This window comes from Palaemon carinicauda, chromosome 36 (genome assembly GCF_036898095.1).
Source record: "Palaemon carinicauda isolate YSFRI2023 chromosome 36, ASM3689809v2, whole genome shotgun sequence".
Lineage (NCBI taxonomy): Eukaryota > Metazoa > Arthropoda > Malacostraca > Decapoda > Palaemonidae > Palaemon > Palaemon carinicauda.
Genome location: NC_090760.1, coordinates 16,153,660 through 16,172,180, shown reverse-complemented (window position 1 = coordinate 16,172,180; position 18,521 = coordinate 16,153,660). Strand labels below are relative to the sequence as shown.

At 44.8% G+C, this 18,521-nt stretch overlaps 1 protein-coding gene across 2 annotated transcripts in view; it reads left to right on the top strand.

Annotated features, from left to right (window-relative positions):
- The window catches only part of LOC137628774 (uncharacterized), an 89,196-nt gene that overhangs the window by 8,636 nt on the left and 62,039 nt on the right, over positions 1–18,521 (top strand). Inside the window, exons 2-3 of one of the 2 annotated variants that reach the window (XM_068359980.1) lie at positions 542–618; positions 10,306–10,366. In XM_068359980.1, coding sequence (XP_068216081.1) covers positions 10,346–10,366 — 21 coding nt within the window. In that variant the 5' untranslated portion in view covers positions 542–618; positions 10,306–10,345. The remainder of the gene's footprint in view (positions 1–541; positions 619–10,305; positions 10,367–18,521) is intronic. The other variant, XM_068359979.1, reaches the window with a different exon arrangement.

Genomic DNA, 18,521 nt, shown 5'->3' with positions numbered 1-18,521 from the left:
GCGACTCACTCGGATTCTGAGTCCCCGGGTAAAGCCAAAGCCAGTGTGGCTGGGGACTTTCCACCCTACCTAATGGGTAAGTCACCCAATGTAAATAGCGTGGTTTGTATTTCGGTTACGGAACAAATGACAAATTTGAAGATAATTTGTATTTTTCCTAACCATACAAACCGTAGCTATTTACACATATTTGCCTGCCAGCCCTGTCCCCCAAGACAAGTCCTACCTAAAAGTGAAAGTGAGCATTCATCTGTGTGTGAGGGGGGGGAGGGGTAGCTAGCTACCACTCCCCTACCCCCCCGCTAACTAGCGCGGGGATAATACACCCTCGTTAAATTCTAATGGCTCGCCATTTCAGCTGCGCTAAAAGGTAAACCCAATGTAAATAGCTAAGGTTTGTATGGTTAGGAAAAATACAAATTATCTTCGAATTTGTCATATTTTGGGGTTTACTAGCCCCGAGCGCAGGTTAAGATTGACCGTTCATCTTATTCTTGCTCAATGAAGTAAAATGAAAGTTAACATATAAGTTATTTTTCAGTAGTCCAGCAACTAGGACATAGGCCCAGTGTCCCATGTGTTAGCTTCTTGCCCGTAAAAGTTTCAGTTACATCTAAGGTTAGTTGATATTAATTTTGTCCAGTTGTTTATTAGTGTCACCCTGTATGTACTGTATACAGTATCCTGATATAGCAACACTTGAGATTTTTCAGTTAATATTTCATATCGACATCTAAAGAACCACTCTGTCTCTGTTACTTTTAGTGAAACTGAAGAATAGTTGCAAATGCTGCACTAGAGGAACTTCTTCTATTCGTGTCACATCTAAATGACAAGAAATGGCTGATTTATGGCACTTTGGGTCAGGTTTGGGGAGGAGGAAGTTCCAGGGGCAGCAAAGTCCATTGTCAGGTCATCTCTCAGTATCCTGATTTTCCAACTAGGTTTGTAGCTTAGCAAGTAATGATAATAATAGTAGATGCTTGGGTGGAATATAGCATAAAACCTTAAGGAAATAGGCATGTGGTTTGCCACTCGCATGATTTGTTCAGCTACTCAGCAGGGTTTCCTTGTTTCCACAGGGTTTAGATCATATTTTATACTGTACATCCCTTGTGAGTGAAAATATAAAGGCTAATGTTTGTTGAAGCTGTTGTGACATGGCATAAATGCAGTTTGCTGTTCATTGAACTAATTGCTAGTACAGTATTTGTTATGTGTACTGTATACAAACCTTTCTTCCTTTAAAATAAGGATATAATTCACCTGTGCTAATATGGGCATTACTGTAAATTGATAACAAGGTGGCACAAGCGGGAAGCTGCTCCCTCCCACTTGTCGCAGATTAGTCGGTTTCTCCTGGCACACATACAAACCTTTCATCCTTTAAAAAAGAGATATCTACAGCTGAGGTGAAATGAGCATTGAAATTGTTGATGAAGTAGTTAACAACAGGTGGTGAGCTCTGGGTAATTGCCCCAATCACTCTCCTGTCAAAGGCTCATCAGTTGTGTCATCGCTGCAAAGAGTACAGATGTACTGCTATGTCATATCCAAGGCTGTCTAATATTTTTCTCATATTTTCAAGCTTGAATGGTTGATTTTTCAATATTTAACTTAGCCGGTGATTATATAGCTGCAACTCTGTTGCTCGACAGACAACTCTACGGAAAAACTCGCCAGCGATCGCTACACAGGTTGCGGGTGTGCCCAACAGCGCCATCTGTCGACCAGATACCCAGCTCTCATGTAAACAAAGACTCAATTTTCTCTCTGGCGACGTGTCGACAAGACGTACTTTACTCGCTGTTGCTAAACTGGAGTTTTTCACATCTATTTGGTGAAGTACTATATTCTAGTTTTGAGCTTTCGCAATGCAGGTGTTTTATCTTCATCTTAAATCTTGAACTCGTTTTGGATAGATTTAATTATGGTGACAAAGAGAGTATGGACTTTCTTTCACTTTTAAATGGCCGACCCTTCCCTTAGACGGAAGTGTGTTTAGGCTTTTAGTAATTATCTTATCACGTTATAAATTATTTATAGATTTTCCTCTATATATTTTATATCTCTCCGCCTTTATTAGGCCTCTTCGATTAACTTTCCATTTATTATAAACATATAAAAATAAATTTTAATGTTTTGTTTATCTGCGACCTTTCCTGAGAGTAGGCGGTCCTAACTTGGAAACCGAAGTTAATCAACGTTGAGCCCTTTATATCGTAATTAGCTTTTAAAGAGCTAAGGATTTAAAACTTTTTAAATGTAATATTTTATGAAAGAATTTCTTTGATAGTCTTCGTACTGTTTTTAAAGATGAACTAACGTTTAGTTTATTTATGCTACGCAGTTGTTGACGTTCAGGACGTTCAACATGCGCTCTATCGTTACGATAGAGAGAGAGTGTATCACGGTTTCACTTTGCAGTAAAAGTAAATCGATTCTAACGTTTTGTTCATTCTTTCTTAGCTTAAATGTTTTAAATTCTATTTTAAAGGAACTTTTTATTTGAAAAACCTTTCAGTTTTTTCCTTTAGTCAAATAACATGTTTTTTTGACGAAATATAATTGGGCTCTTCTCTTAGGTGCGAAATCAAGAGAGAAAGAGAGAGAGAGATAGAGACGGAGGGAGGGAGAGGAGAGAAAACGTTCCGTTCAAGCGGGTAACGTTGTTCTCGAGTCACTCTCGTCCCTAGTCTCTGTACGGGGAGGAAGGATAAAACGTTTTTATTTTTTTATTCTCGTCCCCAGGCTATGTGCGGTGAGAGATTGAAAACGTAGTTTATATGAACTAGTGTTTAGTCTCTTTCCCAGCCACTGATGTTTTTATCTTAAAATATGTTTTCTGTTTTTTGCTGGTATTAATGAGCTTGCATTATACGACTGATTTCGCAATTACTTCCGTTTAATGAAGGGTAGAATTGCGTGTTTCAGGTAGAAATCAGTAAAAGTTTCGATTTCAGTGAAATAAGTGCAAAACAGAAAATCGAAGTGATAAAGTGATATGCGCAAAGTGTTACAGTGTTGCGTCCGAGGGTTCGTCTGTTCGTGCCTGTCGTTCACCTAGTCCGGGACCTCTTGCATGCTCCCAAGCCCAGGGGAGAAGTAATGTCAAACGACTTATGGGTTCGAGAGGCCTTGATCAACGAACAGACGTTTCCCTCTATGGTATCGGGTGTATCTTACCAAGATCTCCCCTACCATAAGATGAGAGAGACGTTGTTTCTCCTCGTCATCCGAAGGCTTTTCGCATAAGAAACCTGTCACGAGGTTTCGAAGCCCTTAAGCGAAAGTCAGTCCTTTCAGGACAGGTCCAGCATCCTGGTTACAGCCATTAGGACAGCTCTGACCCTATGCAGTCATCGGATAACTGCTCGCCGCCTAACAAAAGCGTAACACAGACTCCGAGAGTCTTTTTTTTGTTGGCAAAGTGTTGCGGTCACAGGCGTTACCCTCGTCTCTTACCACAACCATTTCCGTTGATCCTTAATGGGCTGTATGGCAAGACATGCAGTATATGCTTGCCTCCCTTATGGAAGACTATTCTGCCGATTAGTCCGTTGAGTCTAGCCGTTTATCTCATCGATATCCTGGTTTTCAGCCAACCTAACGTTCCTTTGTGCTTACTGTTGACGTTGGCGTAGCTAAGTCACGTCACTCAGGTTGTTTAGAACCACACTCGATGCGGTCTCGTGTGGTTTTTCAGCCGCATTTGGACGTTAGGCCACTTGCTGATGCTCCTGTTGACGTTCAAGACGTTCACTAACAATCAGAGTTGACTTGTTTTGACGCTGTGCGTCAACCTCCGCATTCTAGAGTTGTTTTGACTGCTCAGTCTAGGCAGTCAAAGCAGTCTCGAGTGGACGCTGTGCGTCCTCACGCACCTGTTGTGGTTGACAGTTCAGTTGTTGACAGTTCACAGACTGTCAAGCAGTTACATGACGTTGCGTTCTGGTCCGCTACTAATGCACCAGTGAGTGTGGACTCTGCTTGTAAAGCATTGCCACCACGGTAGGTCTCTCCCTTGCTTGAGACTCGGCTTTTATCGGACAAGGTTCCTGTAGATGAGGAAGTTGCTGTTCCCCCTCCTACTGATATTCCCTTGAGGACTCTGTCAGATGGAGAGGAGCCTAAAGCTGCTTAGCCCCCTATGGACTTTAATTAAATCATGATGATTTTTTTTAAGGATCTTTGTCCGGATCTTTTTGTAACTGCTGCTCCTCGTTCGCCTAAACGTCAGAGCTTACACTAGGCCTAGCTACTTCGAAGCCGTTGTTTTTAAGCTAGTGCTCTCTCGCTCTCCTAGAGAGCTTTACGTTGGCTAGGCGACTGGTTTTTCACCAGGAGGAGTTTGGGGGATACAGCCTTTGCTTTCCCTTCTTTTAAACTGGCTTATAGAGCGAGAGTCTGATATGACACGAGAGAAGTTCTCGGCTTGGGAGTTCATGCCTCTGCCCAGATAGACTTCTCAAATCTCGTAGACTCTCCCTGGCGCCTGGCCAGGAGACGCTCCAAGTTTTTTACAGGTCAACTTCACAGCTGTTTTAGAGCCTTTGAAGTTTTGCTGTACAATTATGTCATGCATAAACAAGGCTTTCAGGGATGGAAAGCGGTACCGCCTCAGTCGCTAACCCCGTCTGTTGCCGCACCTGCTCCCGTAGACCCTAAATGGGCTTTGCTGCAAGACATGCAGTCCAAGCTTGCGTCCTTGATAGAGGACTTTAATGCGGAGAAGGTTGCTACCGAACCTTCTGGCCAACAACCTTCCAACCGGTCGGTTGTGCGCCCTGTTGACGCTGAGGTAACCTACTCGCGTCTGCCAGTTGAGGTGGTTCCTCCACCGATGCGACCCAGTGTGGGTTGCCAGCCGCACGTTGTCGTTAAGCGACGCTCGGAGGTGGTTGTTGACGTTCAGGACGTTCAACAACCAGCAGAGGTGACTTGTTTTGACGCAGTGCGTCAACCTCAGCAACCCGGTAGGGTGTTGACTGCACAACCCAAACGGTCTAGACAGTCTCGGGTTGACGCTGTGCTTCCTCGCGCACCCATGGTTGTTGACAGTTCACAGACTGTGCAGCAGTTCCATGATGTTGCGTCCGGCTCCGTCACGCATGCACCAGTGCGACCGGACTCAGCGAGCCAGACGTTGCCCACTCCGTTGCCGTTTCCTCATCAGTTTTCGGATGAGGAACCCTCTGATGAGGACGTTGCTGAACAACAAGACGATCAGCCCCCAGAATAGATCAAGCCCTGCTATCCATCCAGAAGATGCTGCAGAAGGAACGCTGCTCAGTCAGGCTGTGGATGAGTCTGGTAGGGACGCTGTCATCCGTAGAACAATTTGTGTCACTAGGAAGACTACTCCTCCGTCCTCTTCATACCATCTAGCTTTTCTCTGGAAAAAGGACAAGACGCTAGAAGCGGTCTCGATCCCGGTTTCCGAAAAGATAAAGTCTTGTCTGACTTGGTGGAAGGACAATATCAACCTAAGAGAGGGTCTTCCCCTGGCTGTTCAGACTCCCAACCACGTTCTCTTCTCGGACGCATCGGACGTGGGCTGGGGCGCGACACTAGACGGTCAGGAATGCTCAGGACTGTGGAACTCGAGTCAGAGGAGCATGCATATCAACTGCAAGGAGCTGTTGGCAGTACATCTGGCCTTGAAAAGCTTCGTCTCTCCTTCGAGGCAAAGTGGTGGAAGTTAACTCGGACAACACCACGGCCTTGGCGTACATCTCCAAACAAGGAGGTACCCACTCACTGACGTTGTACGAGATCGCAAGGGACCTGCTCATCTGGTCAAAAGGTCAAGACATCTCCCTAGTAACGAGGTTCATCCAAGGCGACTTGAACGTCATAGCAGATTGTCTCAGTCGGAAAGGGCAAGTAATTCCAACCGAATGGACCCTCCACAAGGATGTGTGCAAGAGACTTTGGGCCACTTAGGGTAAACCATCCATAGATCTCTTTGCAACCTCGCTGACCAAGAGGCTTCCAATCTATTGCTCTCCAGTCCCGGACCCAGCAGCAATACATATAGATGCTTTCCTCCTAGATTGGTCACATCTGGATCTCTACGCATTCCCACCGTTCAAGATTGTCAACAAGGTACTGCAGAAGTTCGCCTCTCACGAAGGGACAAGGTTGACGTTAGTTGCTTCCCTCTGGCCCGCGAGAGAATGGTTCACCGAGATACTTCGATGGTTAGTAGACGTTCCCAGTAGTCTTCCTCTAAGGGTAGACCTTCTACGTCAGCCACACGTAAAGAAGGTACTCCAAAGCCTCCATGCTCTTCGTCTGACTGCCTTCAGACTATCGAAAGACTCTCGAGAGCTAGAGGCTTTTCGAAGGAAGCAGCCAGTGCGATTGCTAGAGCAAGGAGAGCGTCTTCCATTAGAGTCTACCAATCGAAGTGGGAAGTCTTCCGAGACTGGTGCAAGTCAGTTTCTGTATCCTCGACCAGTACCTCTGTAGCTCAAATAGCTGTTTTTCTCTTATACCTGAGAAAAGGACGATCCCTTTCAGCTCCCACTATCAAGGGCTACAGAAGCATGTTGGCATCGGTCTTCCGGCATAAAGGCTTAGATCTTTCCAAACATAAAGATCTGCAAGACCTCCTTAAGTCTTTTGAGACCACCAAGGAGCGTCGTTTGGCTACCCCTGGATGGAATTTAGACGTGGTACTAAGATTCTTCATGTCAGACAGGTTGGAGCCGTTACAATAAGCCTCCCTGAAAGATCTCACTCTTAAGACTCTTTTCCTGGTATGCTTAGCCTCGGCTAAAAGAGTCAGTGAGATTCATGCCTTCAGGAAGAACATCGGATTTTCGTCAGTAAAAGCCACTTGTTCGCTACAACTTGGTTTTCTAGCCAAAAATGAGCTGCCTTCTCGGCCTTGGCCTAAATCTTTCGATATCCCCAGCTTATCGGAGATCATAGGCAATGAACTAGAAAGAGTCTTATGCCCTGTTAGAGCTCTTAAGTTCTATTTAAAGCGTACTAAACCTTTACGAGGCCAATCTGAAGCTTTATGGTGTTCAGTTAAGAAACCATCCTTGCCTATGTCAAAGAATGCTTGGTCAGTCTTTATCAGATTGTTAATACGAGAAGCTCATTCACATCTGAGTGAGGAAGACCGAACTTTGCTTAAGGTGAAGACGCACGAAGTTAGAGCTGTAACAACTTCCGTGGCCTTTAAGCAAAATATATCTCTGCAAAGTATAATGGACGCAACCTATTGGAGAAGCAAATCAGTGTTCGCGTCATTTTACTTGAAAGATGTCCAGTCTCTTTACAAGAACTGCTACACACTGGGACCATTCGTAGCAGCGAGTGCAGTAGTGGGTGAGGGCTCAACCACTACAATTCCCTAATTCCTTATCCTTTTAATCTGTCTCTTGAAGTGTTGTTTTTTTATGGGTTGTCCGGAAGGCTAAGAAGCCTTTCGCATCCTGGTTGATTTGGCGGGTGGTCAAAGTCATTTCTTGAGAGCGCCTAGATTAGGGGTTTGATGAGGTCCTGTTGTATGGGTTGCAACCCTTGATACTTCAGATCCTAGGGGTCGATCAGCATCCTAAGAGGATCGCGAGGCTCCGTAAGGAAGACTTACTTAAAAGGCAGAGTAATTGTTCAAGTCGACTTCCTTACCAGGTACCTATTTATTTTGTTTTTGTTATTTTGATAACTTCTAAAATGAAATAAAAAACTCTTAGCTCATAAAAGTGTAAACATATATTACTGGTCTCTACCCACCATCCTGGGTGTGAATCAGCTATATAATCACCGGCTAAGTTGAATATTGAAAAATGTTATTTTGATTATAAAATAAATTTTTGAATATACTTACCCGGTGATTATAAATTAAATGACCCTCCCTTCCTCCCCAATAGAGACACAATGGGACGAGGAGAAAATTGAGTCTTTGTTTACATGAGAGCTGGGTATCTGGTCGACAGATGGCGCTGTTGGGCACACCCGCAACCTGTGTAGCGATCGCTGGCGAGTTTTTCCGTAGAGTTGTCTGTCGAGCAACAGAGTTGCAGCTATATAATCACCGGGTAAGTATATTAAAAAATTTATTTTATAATCAAAATAACATTTTGATTATAAAATAAATTTTTGAATATACTTACCCGGTGATTATAAATTAAATGCCCTCCCTTCCTCCCCAATAGAGACACAGTGGGACGAGGAGAAAATTGAGTCTTTGTTTACATGAGAGCTGGGTATCTGGTCGACAGATGGCGCTGTTGGGCACACCCGCAACCTGTGTAGCGATCGCTGGCGAGTTTTTCCGTAGAGTTGTCTGTCGAGCAACAGAGTTGCAGCTATATAATCACCGGGTAAGTATATTCAAAAATTTATTTTATAATCAAAATAACATTTTTGTTATGTATTGATGATAAAAGGAAGCATGAATTCGCATTTTTGTGGAAGGATAGCCTCTACGTTGGTCTAGGGCTAAAAAAGTAATACTGTAGATCCACACAGTTCGCTTTTATGACCATAATTGTTTGAATTTATCCCCATATGCCAAATATAGATTGGTCTCCCGTAGGAGGCAGTTGTATTTTTTGAGGGGAAAAGCTACGTTTTCTCAGGTGTCATTCTTGACAATGTCGGAGAGACTGTCAAGCAATTTGTTATCTTCATTGAATTTGCCGATCACTGAAGCTTCGGTTGAGTATACTTCAAGAGCACAGAGAACTTGGATTTACATCGGTGAGTTTTTCAGGATTGGTGGAGTGTGAGGTTATTGCTGCATTCCCTGTGCTGGACAACAAGTTTTTTGCAGGTAAGACCTTGATGTCATTTTTAAGGGACGTTTTAGATGCAGCTATTTCATTCCAATTGGTGACCCGAATGATATCAGCTGTGATCCCAGTGCCAGCAGTGTAAGTGAGCCTAGTGTTGATACCCTCAGTATACCCCTAGCCAAAATAAGCATCTAAGATAACTATTAAGGAGGCTTCTACCCCTGTGAAAGTTACAAAGACAGAAGAACAGAAGTAGCTCCAATCTCATCACCCATTCCTGTGACCCTAGGGCCCGTGGCTCCCTCACTGCACCAGGGCCCATGGTTCCATCATTGTACCATTGACCCCAGGACCCATGGCTCCCTCACTGTACCCGTGAACCCAGCCTCTGAATGTGTTATAAGGGCCATTAAGAGTACCTACTGCTTCCCCTGTGACAGTGACCTGCATTGTTTTGGTTGCTGTCAAAGCAATCCCTTATGGCTTTCCCCTTGGGGGAGCTTCGTCATCGATAGGTGCTCAGACCGTGACTTCTCGGCTTGCAGAACGTGAGAGTAAAGTTGGTAAGAGGGAGAAGTAAGTTCACTCCCCTCCTCTTCCTCCTTTGATTCTGATTCTGACCCTTTTTCTAACAGGAAGGCAAAGAAATATAGGAAGGCCATTCACAGTTGCAAGAATAGGGCTCTTGACACCATTCCTCTCTGAGCAGCTTCCGGTGGTACCGGCATCATGGCCATGTGGCCCGGTACCTAATAGCTGGCCTTACTACCCATGTAGGCAAGCTGGCTTGTAATTTATGACCCCACTTGATATTGGTTAGTTTTTGTAGGAGCTTGGCTACCCTCCTTCACCTTCTCTATTGGGATTGGAAAGTGCTAATCTCTTCGCTTTTATGGGTACTGTACTTTAGTATCTCAAATTAAGAAAATGGCTCCTCTCAAGAGCTGTCGGCCCCAAGTTGGTAGCTTAGGCAAGCATATGACCAAATCTTACTGTTCACCACAATTAACAATGAAGGATACTCTTTTGTATGGTTTCCTAGGTACCGAGATCTTTCTCTCCTCAATGGAAACAACCTGGTCCTTCTTCAGCGCCAAATTAGGTTGTTATTTCTGCCCATATAATGCTCATTTAGGTGCGTAGATCTTCTGAGCAGTTTGCGAACCCTTCCCACCTCAACCAAAAGGTCTAAAGTGAAGAATCTTTGACAGTAGAGTGGGCGTGGCTACTCGGTAATGCTCAATAGCTGTCATTTTATTGGGCATTTCAGCTCTGCTGAAGACATTCCCTATTTTAAGAGACTCAGGTTTGTATAACCAGGAAAAATACAAATTACTTTTAGAATTTGTATTATGCAGGATATATTATGAAAGGAAATTTTTTTGTAAATAAAAATGCTCAAATCATGACATTTGAAAAATTGTTGTAGATTAAAATCTATAGTTGATATATAATGTATCCACCATTTTTTATGAAATACTTACTTAGCATTGATTTTTGTTGTACTGTAAAGCAATGACCATGATAATTTATGTTTATTATTTTTCAGGCATTAGTAATGAATTCCACCTGAGAATCCTGTTGAAATCATGGATGCAGATGACAGTGCTGTAAGTTTAAAACCGAGAACACATTTTGTATTTTTTATTTTTTTTTTTAAAGCAAAGCTGTAAAAAAGTGTTGTTGATATTACACAGGATTAATGAATTGGAGACATATTTTTTTAAAGTGAAGTTTTCATGTTTGGTATATAAATATATTACATATACATTTCTATGCTAGTAAGAGTACATTTTTATATTCGGTATTTAGTTTAACATTATTTTAATATATAATGGGCTTGAATGTACAGGATCATTGACAACCCAGAAAACAGATTAATGTTATGGTTGTAACAGTGCACACTGTAGGCTGACATAAATAGTGTGATATTGCATGGGGTATAGTATTTACAGCATTGCCATAGACCCAGACTAGGTTCCAATTGGCTTCTTGAACAATGTTCAGATGAATTGGTTCCTGTATAGGGCCTTGACATCTTCATCCAGTTGCTTAACCCTGGTCTTAGTTATCCTTATTAAATGACTTATTGGTGTTTTGATTTCTACATTGTGATTTACAGCCTTTGATTTATTATTTAGTTGTTAAGCTATACAGATTTATTCTTAATTTTTCAATATTAAACTTACCCGATAATCATGTAGCTGTCAACTCCGTTGCCCGACAGAATTCTATGGAGGGATACGCCAGCTATCACAATACTAGAAGGGGGTGTACTTACCAGCGCCACCTGTGGCCAGGTACTCAATCATTTGTTGTTGACACCTCCTCAATTATTCCTCTGTCGTGCTTCCGGCTAGACGTTCTGGGATACGCTTATGGTCTTCGAGTTTATTCACGGATATTTGGTGAAGTATTCTCTCAGATTAACGGCTGTCGCTTTACTGGAATCCTTTTTATATTAGCTAGATAGCTTTTATATAATACTGATTAACGGTTAATGAATTTTTGCTTGTTTTTGGATCACCCTTTGGCTAACTCTTTGAAACAAGATGTCTGACGTTTCGCAAGCCCCCTCCCATAGACGATGTAGGTCTTGCAATAGGCGTATTCCGAAAGCCTCGGTAGATCCTCACACCGCTTGTTCTGACTGTAGGGACAGGCCCTGTCTATTAGAAAATCGATGTGAGGAATGCGCCGGACTTTCGGAATTGGAATTTGTCCGTCTTTTAAAATATTCATCTAAGTTAGAGAGAGGTAGAGTTAGGAGAAGTTCTTCTCACTCTTCTATGTTTTCCTCACCTCATGATCCCCTACCTTTTCCTACCCCTGTAGTGGCTACCCCCGAACCTACTGTGTGCCCTCCGCCTGATATGTCAATTGTTTTGCGTGCTATTCAGGCTTTAGGAGATAAAGTAGAATCAGTGGTAAGTGACCATAAGTCTCTGATGGCCGAGGTTAAAGAACTGAAGGTCAAGAGTGCAGTGGGTGGAAATAGTGCCAGTGCTGTGACGAGTGCTAGTGTCGGTGCAGTGCCAAGTGCTAGTGGTGCCAGTGTGGTGCGTGAGGATTTTTCTGTGCGAGCCAGTCGTCCTCCCAGTCCGGGACCTCTTGCAAGCTCCCATGCCCAGGGGAGAAGCAATGTCGAAGGGCTTAAGGGTTCGACAGGCCTTGTTAGGCGCACAGAACTATCCTCGGTGGTTGCGGGCGTGTCTTCCTTAGACCGTCACTCCCACCTGCAGACGATTGAGCCCGTCTTATTCTCGTCCGCTGATCAACTAGCAGGGAAGAAACGTTGGTCTCAGGTCTCGAGACCGCTTAAACGTAGAGTCCAGTCCGCGAGTGCTCAGCCAGGTTGCAGTCATTGGCTCAGCTCTGACTCGCCTCAGTCATCTGTCGACTGTACTCCGCCCAAGAGGAGTAAGGTTCTGCCAAAACAGAGCCCGACTGTGACTCTACCTCAGTCTGTTATCGTTTCTGCCGATCCCAAGTGGACCCTGCTTCAGTCCATGCAAGCTCAGCTTTCGGACTTGATGCGTGAGTGTCGGGCTGAGAGTGTTGCACCTCCTCCTCCGCCTACACTCCCTCCGCCTGTTCTCGCTCCGCCTGTGCTCGCCCAGCCTGCACTTGCTCCGCCTGGTCGCAGCACCATCTACCAGGCGTACGATGTTGAGCCACTTTCGGAGTTCGCTGTTCCCAGTGTTGTTCAGCCTCAGCCTTCTTTAAGGCAACCCTTGCTTTGGGATCAGGAGAGTTATTCCACTCTTCCTCCGCCTCCCCTTGCTGCTCCACCAGTGGTGCAACTCTCGGTTGGGGTACAACAACCTCTCCCCTCCGTGAGTCTGTCTGCTCAACCATCGCTGCAGCGAGCTCAACCCTCCTCAAGGGAAGCTCCTCTACACCCTGGACTTGCGCCTCAGGAGCCTCAGCTTGCGAGAACTTTACCTTGTTCTGCGCAGCCTCAACCTCTTCATGCTCCACTCATCTCACAGGAACAGGAACGGACTACTCCGCCTCCGTCCTCCGCTCAGCTTGTGCAATCCTTGGGTTCAACTCTTGCTAGGAGTCAACCTCCTTCACCCGTGCGCCTGCCTTCTGCTTCGTCTGTTGTTCAGCCTTTGCAGTCTGAGCCTCAGGTTTTCCCTCAACAGTTACTGGAAGAGGAAACCTCTGTTATTGTTCCTACCCGTTCTGACTCTGCGGTTCAGCATTCTGGTCAGATCGCTTCGCTACCCTCTGCTGATGAGGTGTCGGATGATGAGGAGGCACACCTTGATCCCTCATCAGACGTGGAAGAATCTAAGCTTTCTCCATTGTCGATTGATTTTCGTAAGGTCTTGGCTCTACTCAGGGAGATTTACCCAGACCACTTCGTCTCTGCTATTCCCCGCTCTCCACCATCTGAGTTTTCGCTGGGCGTACAACAAGCTAAGTCCAACTATACTAAGCTTGTCCTAGCTAGATCCTCCAAGAGGGCTTTAAGGATCTTAGGGGAGTGGCTGCAGTCTAAACAACACCTTGGCAAGACTTCCTTCATGTTCCCTCCAACGAAGCTCGCTTCGAAAGGTTGCGTTTGGTATGCCACAGGGGAAGCACCAGGCTTGGGAGTACCTGCCTCTGCCCAGGCTGACTTCTCAAGTCTGGTGGACTCGCCTCGGAGAACTGCTATGAGACGCTCGAAGGTTTGTTGGACCTTCTCAGACCTGGATCATCTTCTGAAAGGGTTGTTCAGAGCATTTGAAATGTTCAACTTTCTCGACTGGTGCCTGGGAGCCCTCAGCAAGAAAACCTCTCCTGCGGACAAAGATTCTGCCATGCTAATAATGTCCTGCATGGATAAGGCCATCAGAGATGGATCGGGTGAGCTAGCGTCGTTATTTGTATCAGGGGTGTTGAAGAAAAGGGAACAACTGTGTACCTTCCTTTCCGCCAGCATTACACCGTGCCAACGGTCACAACTCCTTTTTGCTCCACTCTCAAAGTTCCTCTTTCCCGAGGAGCTAGTTAAGGACTTGTCGGCTGCCCTGATACAAAAGGACACGCACGATCTTGTAGCCTCATCGGCTCGTAAGTCTAAGGTTGCCACCTCAGTCCCCAAGACTTATCGCTCCCCAGTGGCTGATACCCCGGCTACGAGGTTCATACCGCCCTTTCGTGGTAGAGCCCCCAGCCGAGGAAGCTCCCGTCCAGACTCTCACAGGAGCAAGTCTAGGAAAGGATCCAGGACATCTAAGGGAAAGAACTGACTCTCAGATTCTCCAGACAACAGTAGGAGCCAGACTCAAGATCTTCTGGCGAGCCTGGGAGAAGAGAGGTGCAGACGCACAGTCTGTCAGTTGGCTGAGGTTCGGTTACAGGATTCCATTCTGCCTCAAACCACCTCTGACCACATCGCCCATCAACCTCTCTCCCAACTACAAAGAAGAGGACAAGAGGCTAGCATTGCAACAGGAGGTGTCGCTACTTGTGCAGAAGAAGGCAGTGGTTATAGTCCGGGACCATCAATCCCCGGGCTTCTACAACCGTCTCTTTCTTGTGGCCAAGAAGACAGGAGGTTGGAGACCGGTGCTGGACGTCAGCTCTCTCAACGAGTATGTCACCAAGCAGACGTTCACGATGGAGACGACCAAGTCGGTCTTAGCAGCGGTCAGACAGGAGGACTGGATGGTCTCGTTGGACTTGAAAGATGCATACTTTCACGTTCCCATTCATCCAGACTCCCAACCTTTCCTGAGATTCGTTTTCGGAAAGGTTGTCTATCAGTTCCAAGCCCTGTGTTTTGGCCTAAGCACAGCTCCTATGGTCTTTACTCATCTGATGAGGAATGTAGCAAAATTCCTACACTTATCGAACATCAGAGCCTCCCTCTACCTAGACGACTGGCTGTTGAGAGCCTCCACGAGTCGTCGTTGTCTGGAGAACCTCAATTGGACTTTAGATTTAATCAGAGACCTAGGTCTATTAGTCAATATAGAGAAATCTCAACTCATTCCCTCCCAATCCATTGTGTACCTGGGAATGGAGATTCAGAGTCAGGATTTTCGGGCTTTTCCATCGGCCCCCAGGATAAACCAAGCCCTAGAGTGCATCATGAACATGCTGAAGAGGAGCAATTGCTCAGTGAGACAGTGGATGAGTCTCACAGGGACCCTCTCATCACTGGCCCTGTTTGTTGAGCTAGGGAGACTCCACCTCCGCCCTCTTCAATTCCATCTTGCGGCTCATTGGGACAAGGGCTCGACTCTAGAAGCAGTCTCTATCCCTATCAACCAAGAGATGAAGACCACTCTCCTGTGGTGGAAGCACAATCTCCTTCTCAAGGAGGGTCTATCATTGGCCATCCAGACCCCCCATCTTCATCTCTTCTCAGATGCATCGGACTCGGGCTGGGGTGCGACCTTGGACGGACGGGAATGCTCAGGAGTATGGAACAAGGAACAAGGATTACTCCACATCAACTGCAAGGAACTGTTAGCAGTTCATCTAGCCCTGTTGAACTTCAAGTCCCTCCTGCTAGGCAAAGTGGTGGAGGTGAATTCAGACAACACCACAGCCTTGGCTTACATCTCCAAGCAAGGAGGGACCCATTCGAGGAGCCTTTACGAGATCGCAAGGGACCTCCTCATTTGGTCAAGAGGTCTAAACCTCACTCTGGTCACGAGGTTCATCCAGGGCGATATGAATGTTTCAGCGGATCGCCTCAGCAGAAGGAATCAGGTCATTCCCACGGAATGGACCCTCCACAAGAGTGTGTGCAACAGACTTTGGACCTTGTGGGGTCAACCTACCATAGATCTGTTTGCCACCTCCATAACCAAGAGACTTCCGCTTTATTGTTCCCCTGTTCCAGACCCTGCAGCGGTTCATGTGGATGCTTTTCTTCTGAACTGGTCCCATCTCGACCTGTACGCATTCCCTCCGTTCAAGATAATAAACAAAGTTCTGCAGAAATTCGTCTCGCACGAAGGGACACGGCTGACGCTGGTTGCTCCCCTTTGGCCTGCAAGAGAATGGTACACAGAGGTACTTCAATGGCTAGTCGACTTCCCCAGGACTCTACCTCTAAGAGTGGACCTTCTACGTCAACCACACGTAGACAGGTTGCATCCAAACCTCCACGCTCTTCGGCTGACTGCCTTCAGACTGTCGAAAGATTCGCTAGAGCTAGAGGCTTTTCGAAGGAGGCAGCCAGTGCGATTGCCAGAGCTAGAAGAATTTCCACTCGTAGAGTCTACCAGTTTAAGTGGGAGGTCTTCCGAAGCTGGTGTAGAGCCAATTCAATATCCTCTACCAATACCTCTGTGATCCAAATAGCTGACTTCCTTCTTCATCTTAGGAATGAGAGATCCCTTTCAACACCTACGATTAAAGGATATAGGAGCATGTTGGCCTCAGTTCTCCGCCACAGGGGTTTGGACCTGTCTTCCAACAAGGACCTTCAAGACATTCTCAAGTCTTTTGAGACGTCTAAAGAACGTCGTCTTTCCACTCCAGGCTGGAATCTAGACGTAGTCTTAAGGTTCCTTATGACATCTAGGTTCGAACCTCTCCAGTCAGCTTCCTTCAAGGATCTTACCCTCAAGACTGCTTTTCTCGTTTGCCTTGCAACAGCTAAGAGAGTCAGTGAGGTTCATGCCTTCAGCAAGAACATTGGTTTCACAACCGAATCTGCAACATGTTCTTTTCAGCTTGGATTCCTAGCAAAGAACGAGCTTCCTTCACGTCCTTGGCCTAGATCGTTCGAAATACCTAGCCTCTCCAACATGGTAGGTAACGAACTAGAGAGAGTTCTTTGCCCTGTCAGAGCTCTCAAATATTATCTGAAGAGGTCTAAACCTATTCGAGGACAATCAGAAGCCTTATGGTGTGCCATCAAGAAACCCTCGAGACCCATGTCCAAGAATGGGCTTTCGTACTATATAAGGCTTCTGATCAGAGAAGCACATTCTCACTTAAAGGAGGAAGACCTTGCATTGCTGAAGGTAAGGACCCACGAAGTAAGAGCTGTAGCTACTTCATTGGCCTTTGATAAAAACCGTTCTCTGCAGAGCATAATGGATGCAACCTATTGGAGGAGCAAGTCAGTGTTTGCATCATTTTATCTGAAAGATGTCCAGTCTCTTTACGAGAACTGCTACACCCTGGGACCATTCGTAGCAGCGAGTGCAGTAGTAGGTGAGGGCTCAGCCACTACATTCCCTTAATCCCATAACCTTTTTTAACCTTTCTCTTGAATACTTTTATTGTTGTTTTTATGGTTGTTACGGTAGGCTAAGAAGCCTTCCGCATCCTTGGATTTGACGGGTGGTCTATTCATTCTTGAGAAGCGCCTGGGTTAAAGGTTTGGTAGAGGTCCTTTAGTAGGGGTTGCAACCCCGTGTACTTTGGCACCTTTGGGTTGATTCAGCCTCCAAGAGGAACGCTGCGCTCAGTAAGGAAGACGAACTTTAAATAAAAAGGCAGAGTAACGGTTCTATTCGACTTCCTTACCAGGTACTTATTATTTCATTGTTATTTGAGATAACTGTTATATGAAATATGGGATACTTAGCTATCCTTTAATCATGTACACTGGTTTTCACCCACCTCCCTGGGTGTGAATCAGCTACATGATTATCGGGTAAGTTTAATATTGAAAAATGTTATTTTTATTAATAAAATAAATTTTTGAATATACTTACCCGATAATCATGATTTAATCGACCCTCCCTTTCCTCCCCAGAGAGAACCAGTGGACCGAGGAATAATTGAGGAGGTGTCAACAACAAATGATTGAGTACCTGGCCACAGGTGGTGCTGGTAAGTACACCCCCTTCTAGTATTGTGATAGCTGGCGTATCCCTCCATAGAATTCTGTCGGGCAACGGAGTTGACAGCTACATGATTATCGGGTAAGTATATTCAAAAATTTATTTTATTAATAAAAATAACATTTTTCATTCTTTAAATGCTGAGGTCATTTGAATGATAAACTAATGCCCTTTTCTATGTGGGGCTTGATAAAAAATGAGAATGAAGAAGAGTGGAATTTGACCATGGTGGAAGCAACAGTGACATTAACCAGGAAAAAAGTTAAAAAAGCATGGCAGTAGGAGGAAGGAAATGATCTTCAGACTTGCAGTCTGAGGATTTTTTATTTCTTGAAAATATGAGGAAATGTGGCTTGATAATTGGTGCAAAGCTGTCTGGGAGGTAGAAAAATATTTAGCTCAAGAAAAACAGTACTTCTAGTTTTTATAAATTTCTCGGGAGCACGTCTACCCTTATAGTATTATTATTATTATTATTATTATTATTATTATTATTATTATTATTATTATTATTACTAGTTAAGCTACAACCCTAGTTGGAAAAGCAAGATGATACAAGCTCAAGGGCTCCAACATGGAAAAATAGCTTGGTGAGTAAAGGAAATAAGTAAATAAACTACAAGCGAAGTAATGAACAAGTAAAATAAGATATTTTGAAAACAGTAATAACACTAAAATAGATCTTTCATATATAAACTATGATAACTTCAAAGAAAAAAACAAGAGGAAGAGAAATAAGATAGACTAGTGTGATCAAGTGTGCCTTCAAGCAATGGAAGTCTTATCTTTCCCAGATTTCTTGGTTAAGCAACATTTTTGTGTGGATACAAGTCATCAGCCTTTAAGTAGGAGTGGGTCTTAAGTGAGCTGATATGGCTATTGAAACTGTTAACAAAGTAATGAGGTTGTTAGCAGGAGACCATTTGGGTAGAGACACTTGCCTGTCCGACTGTAT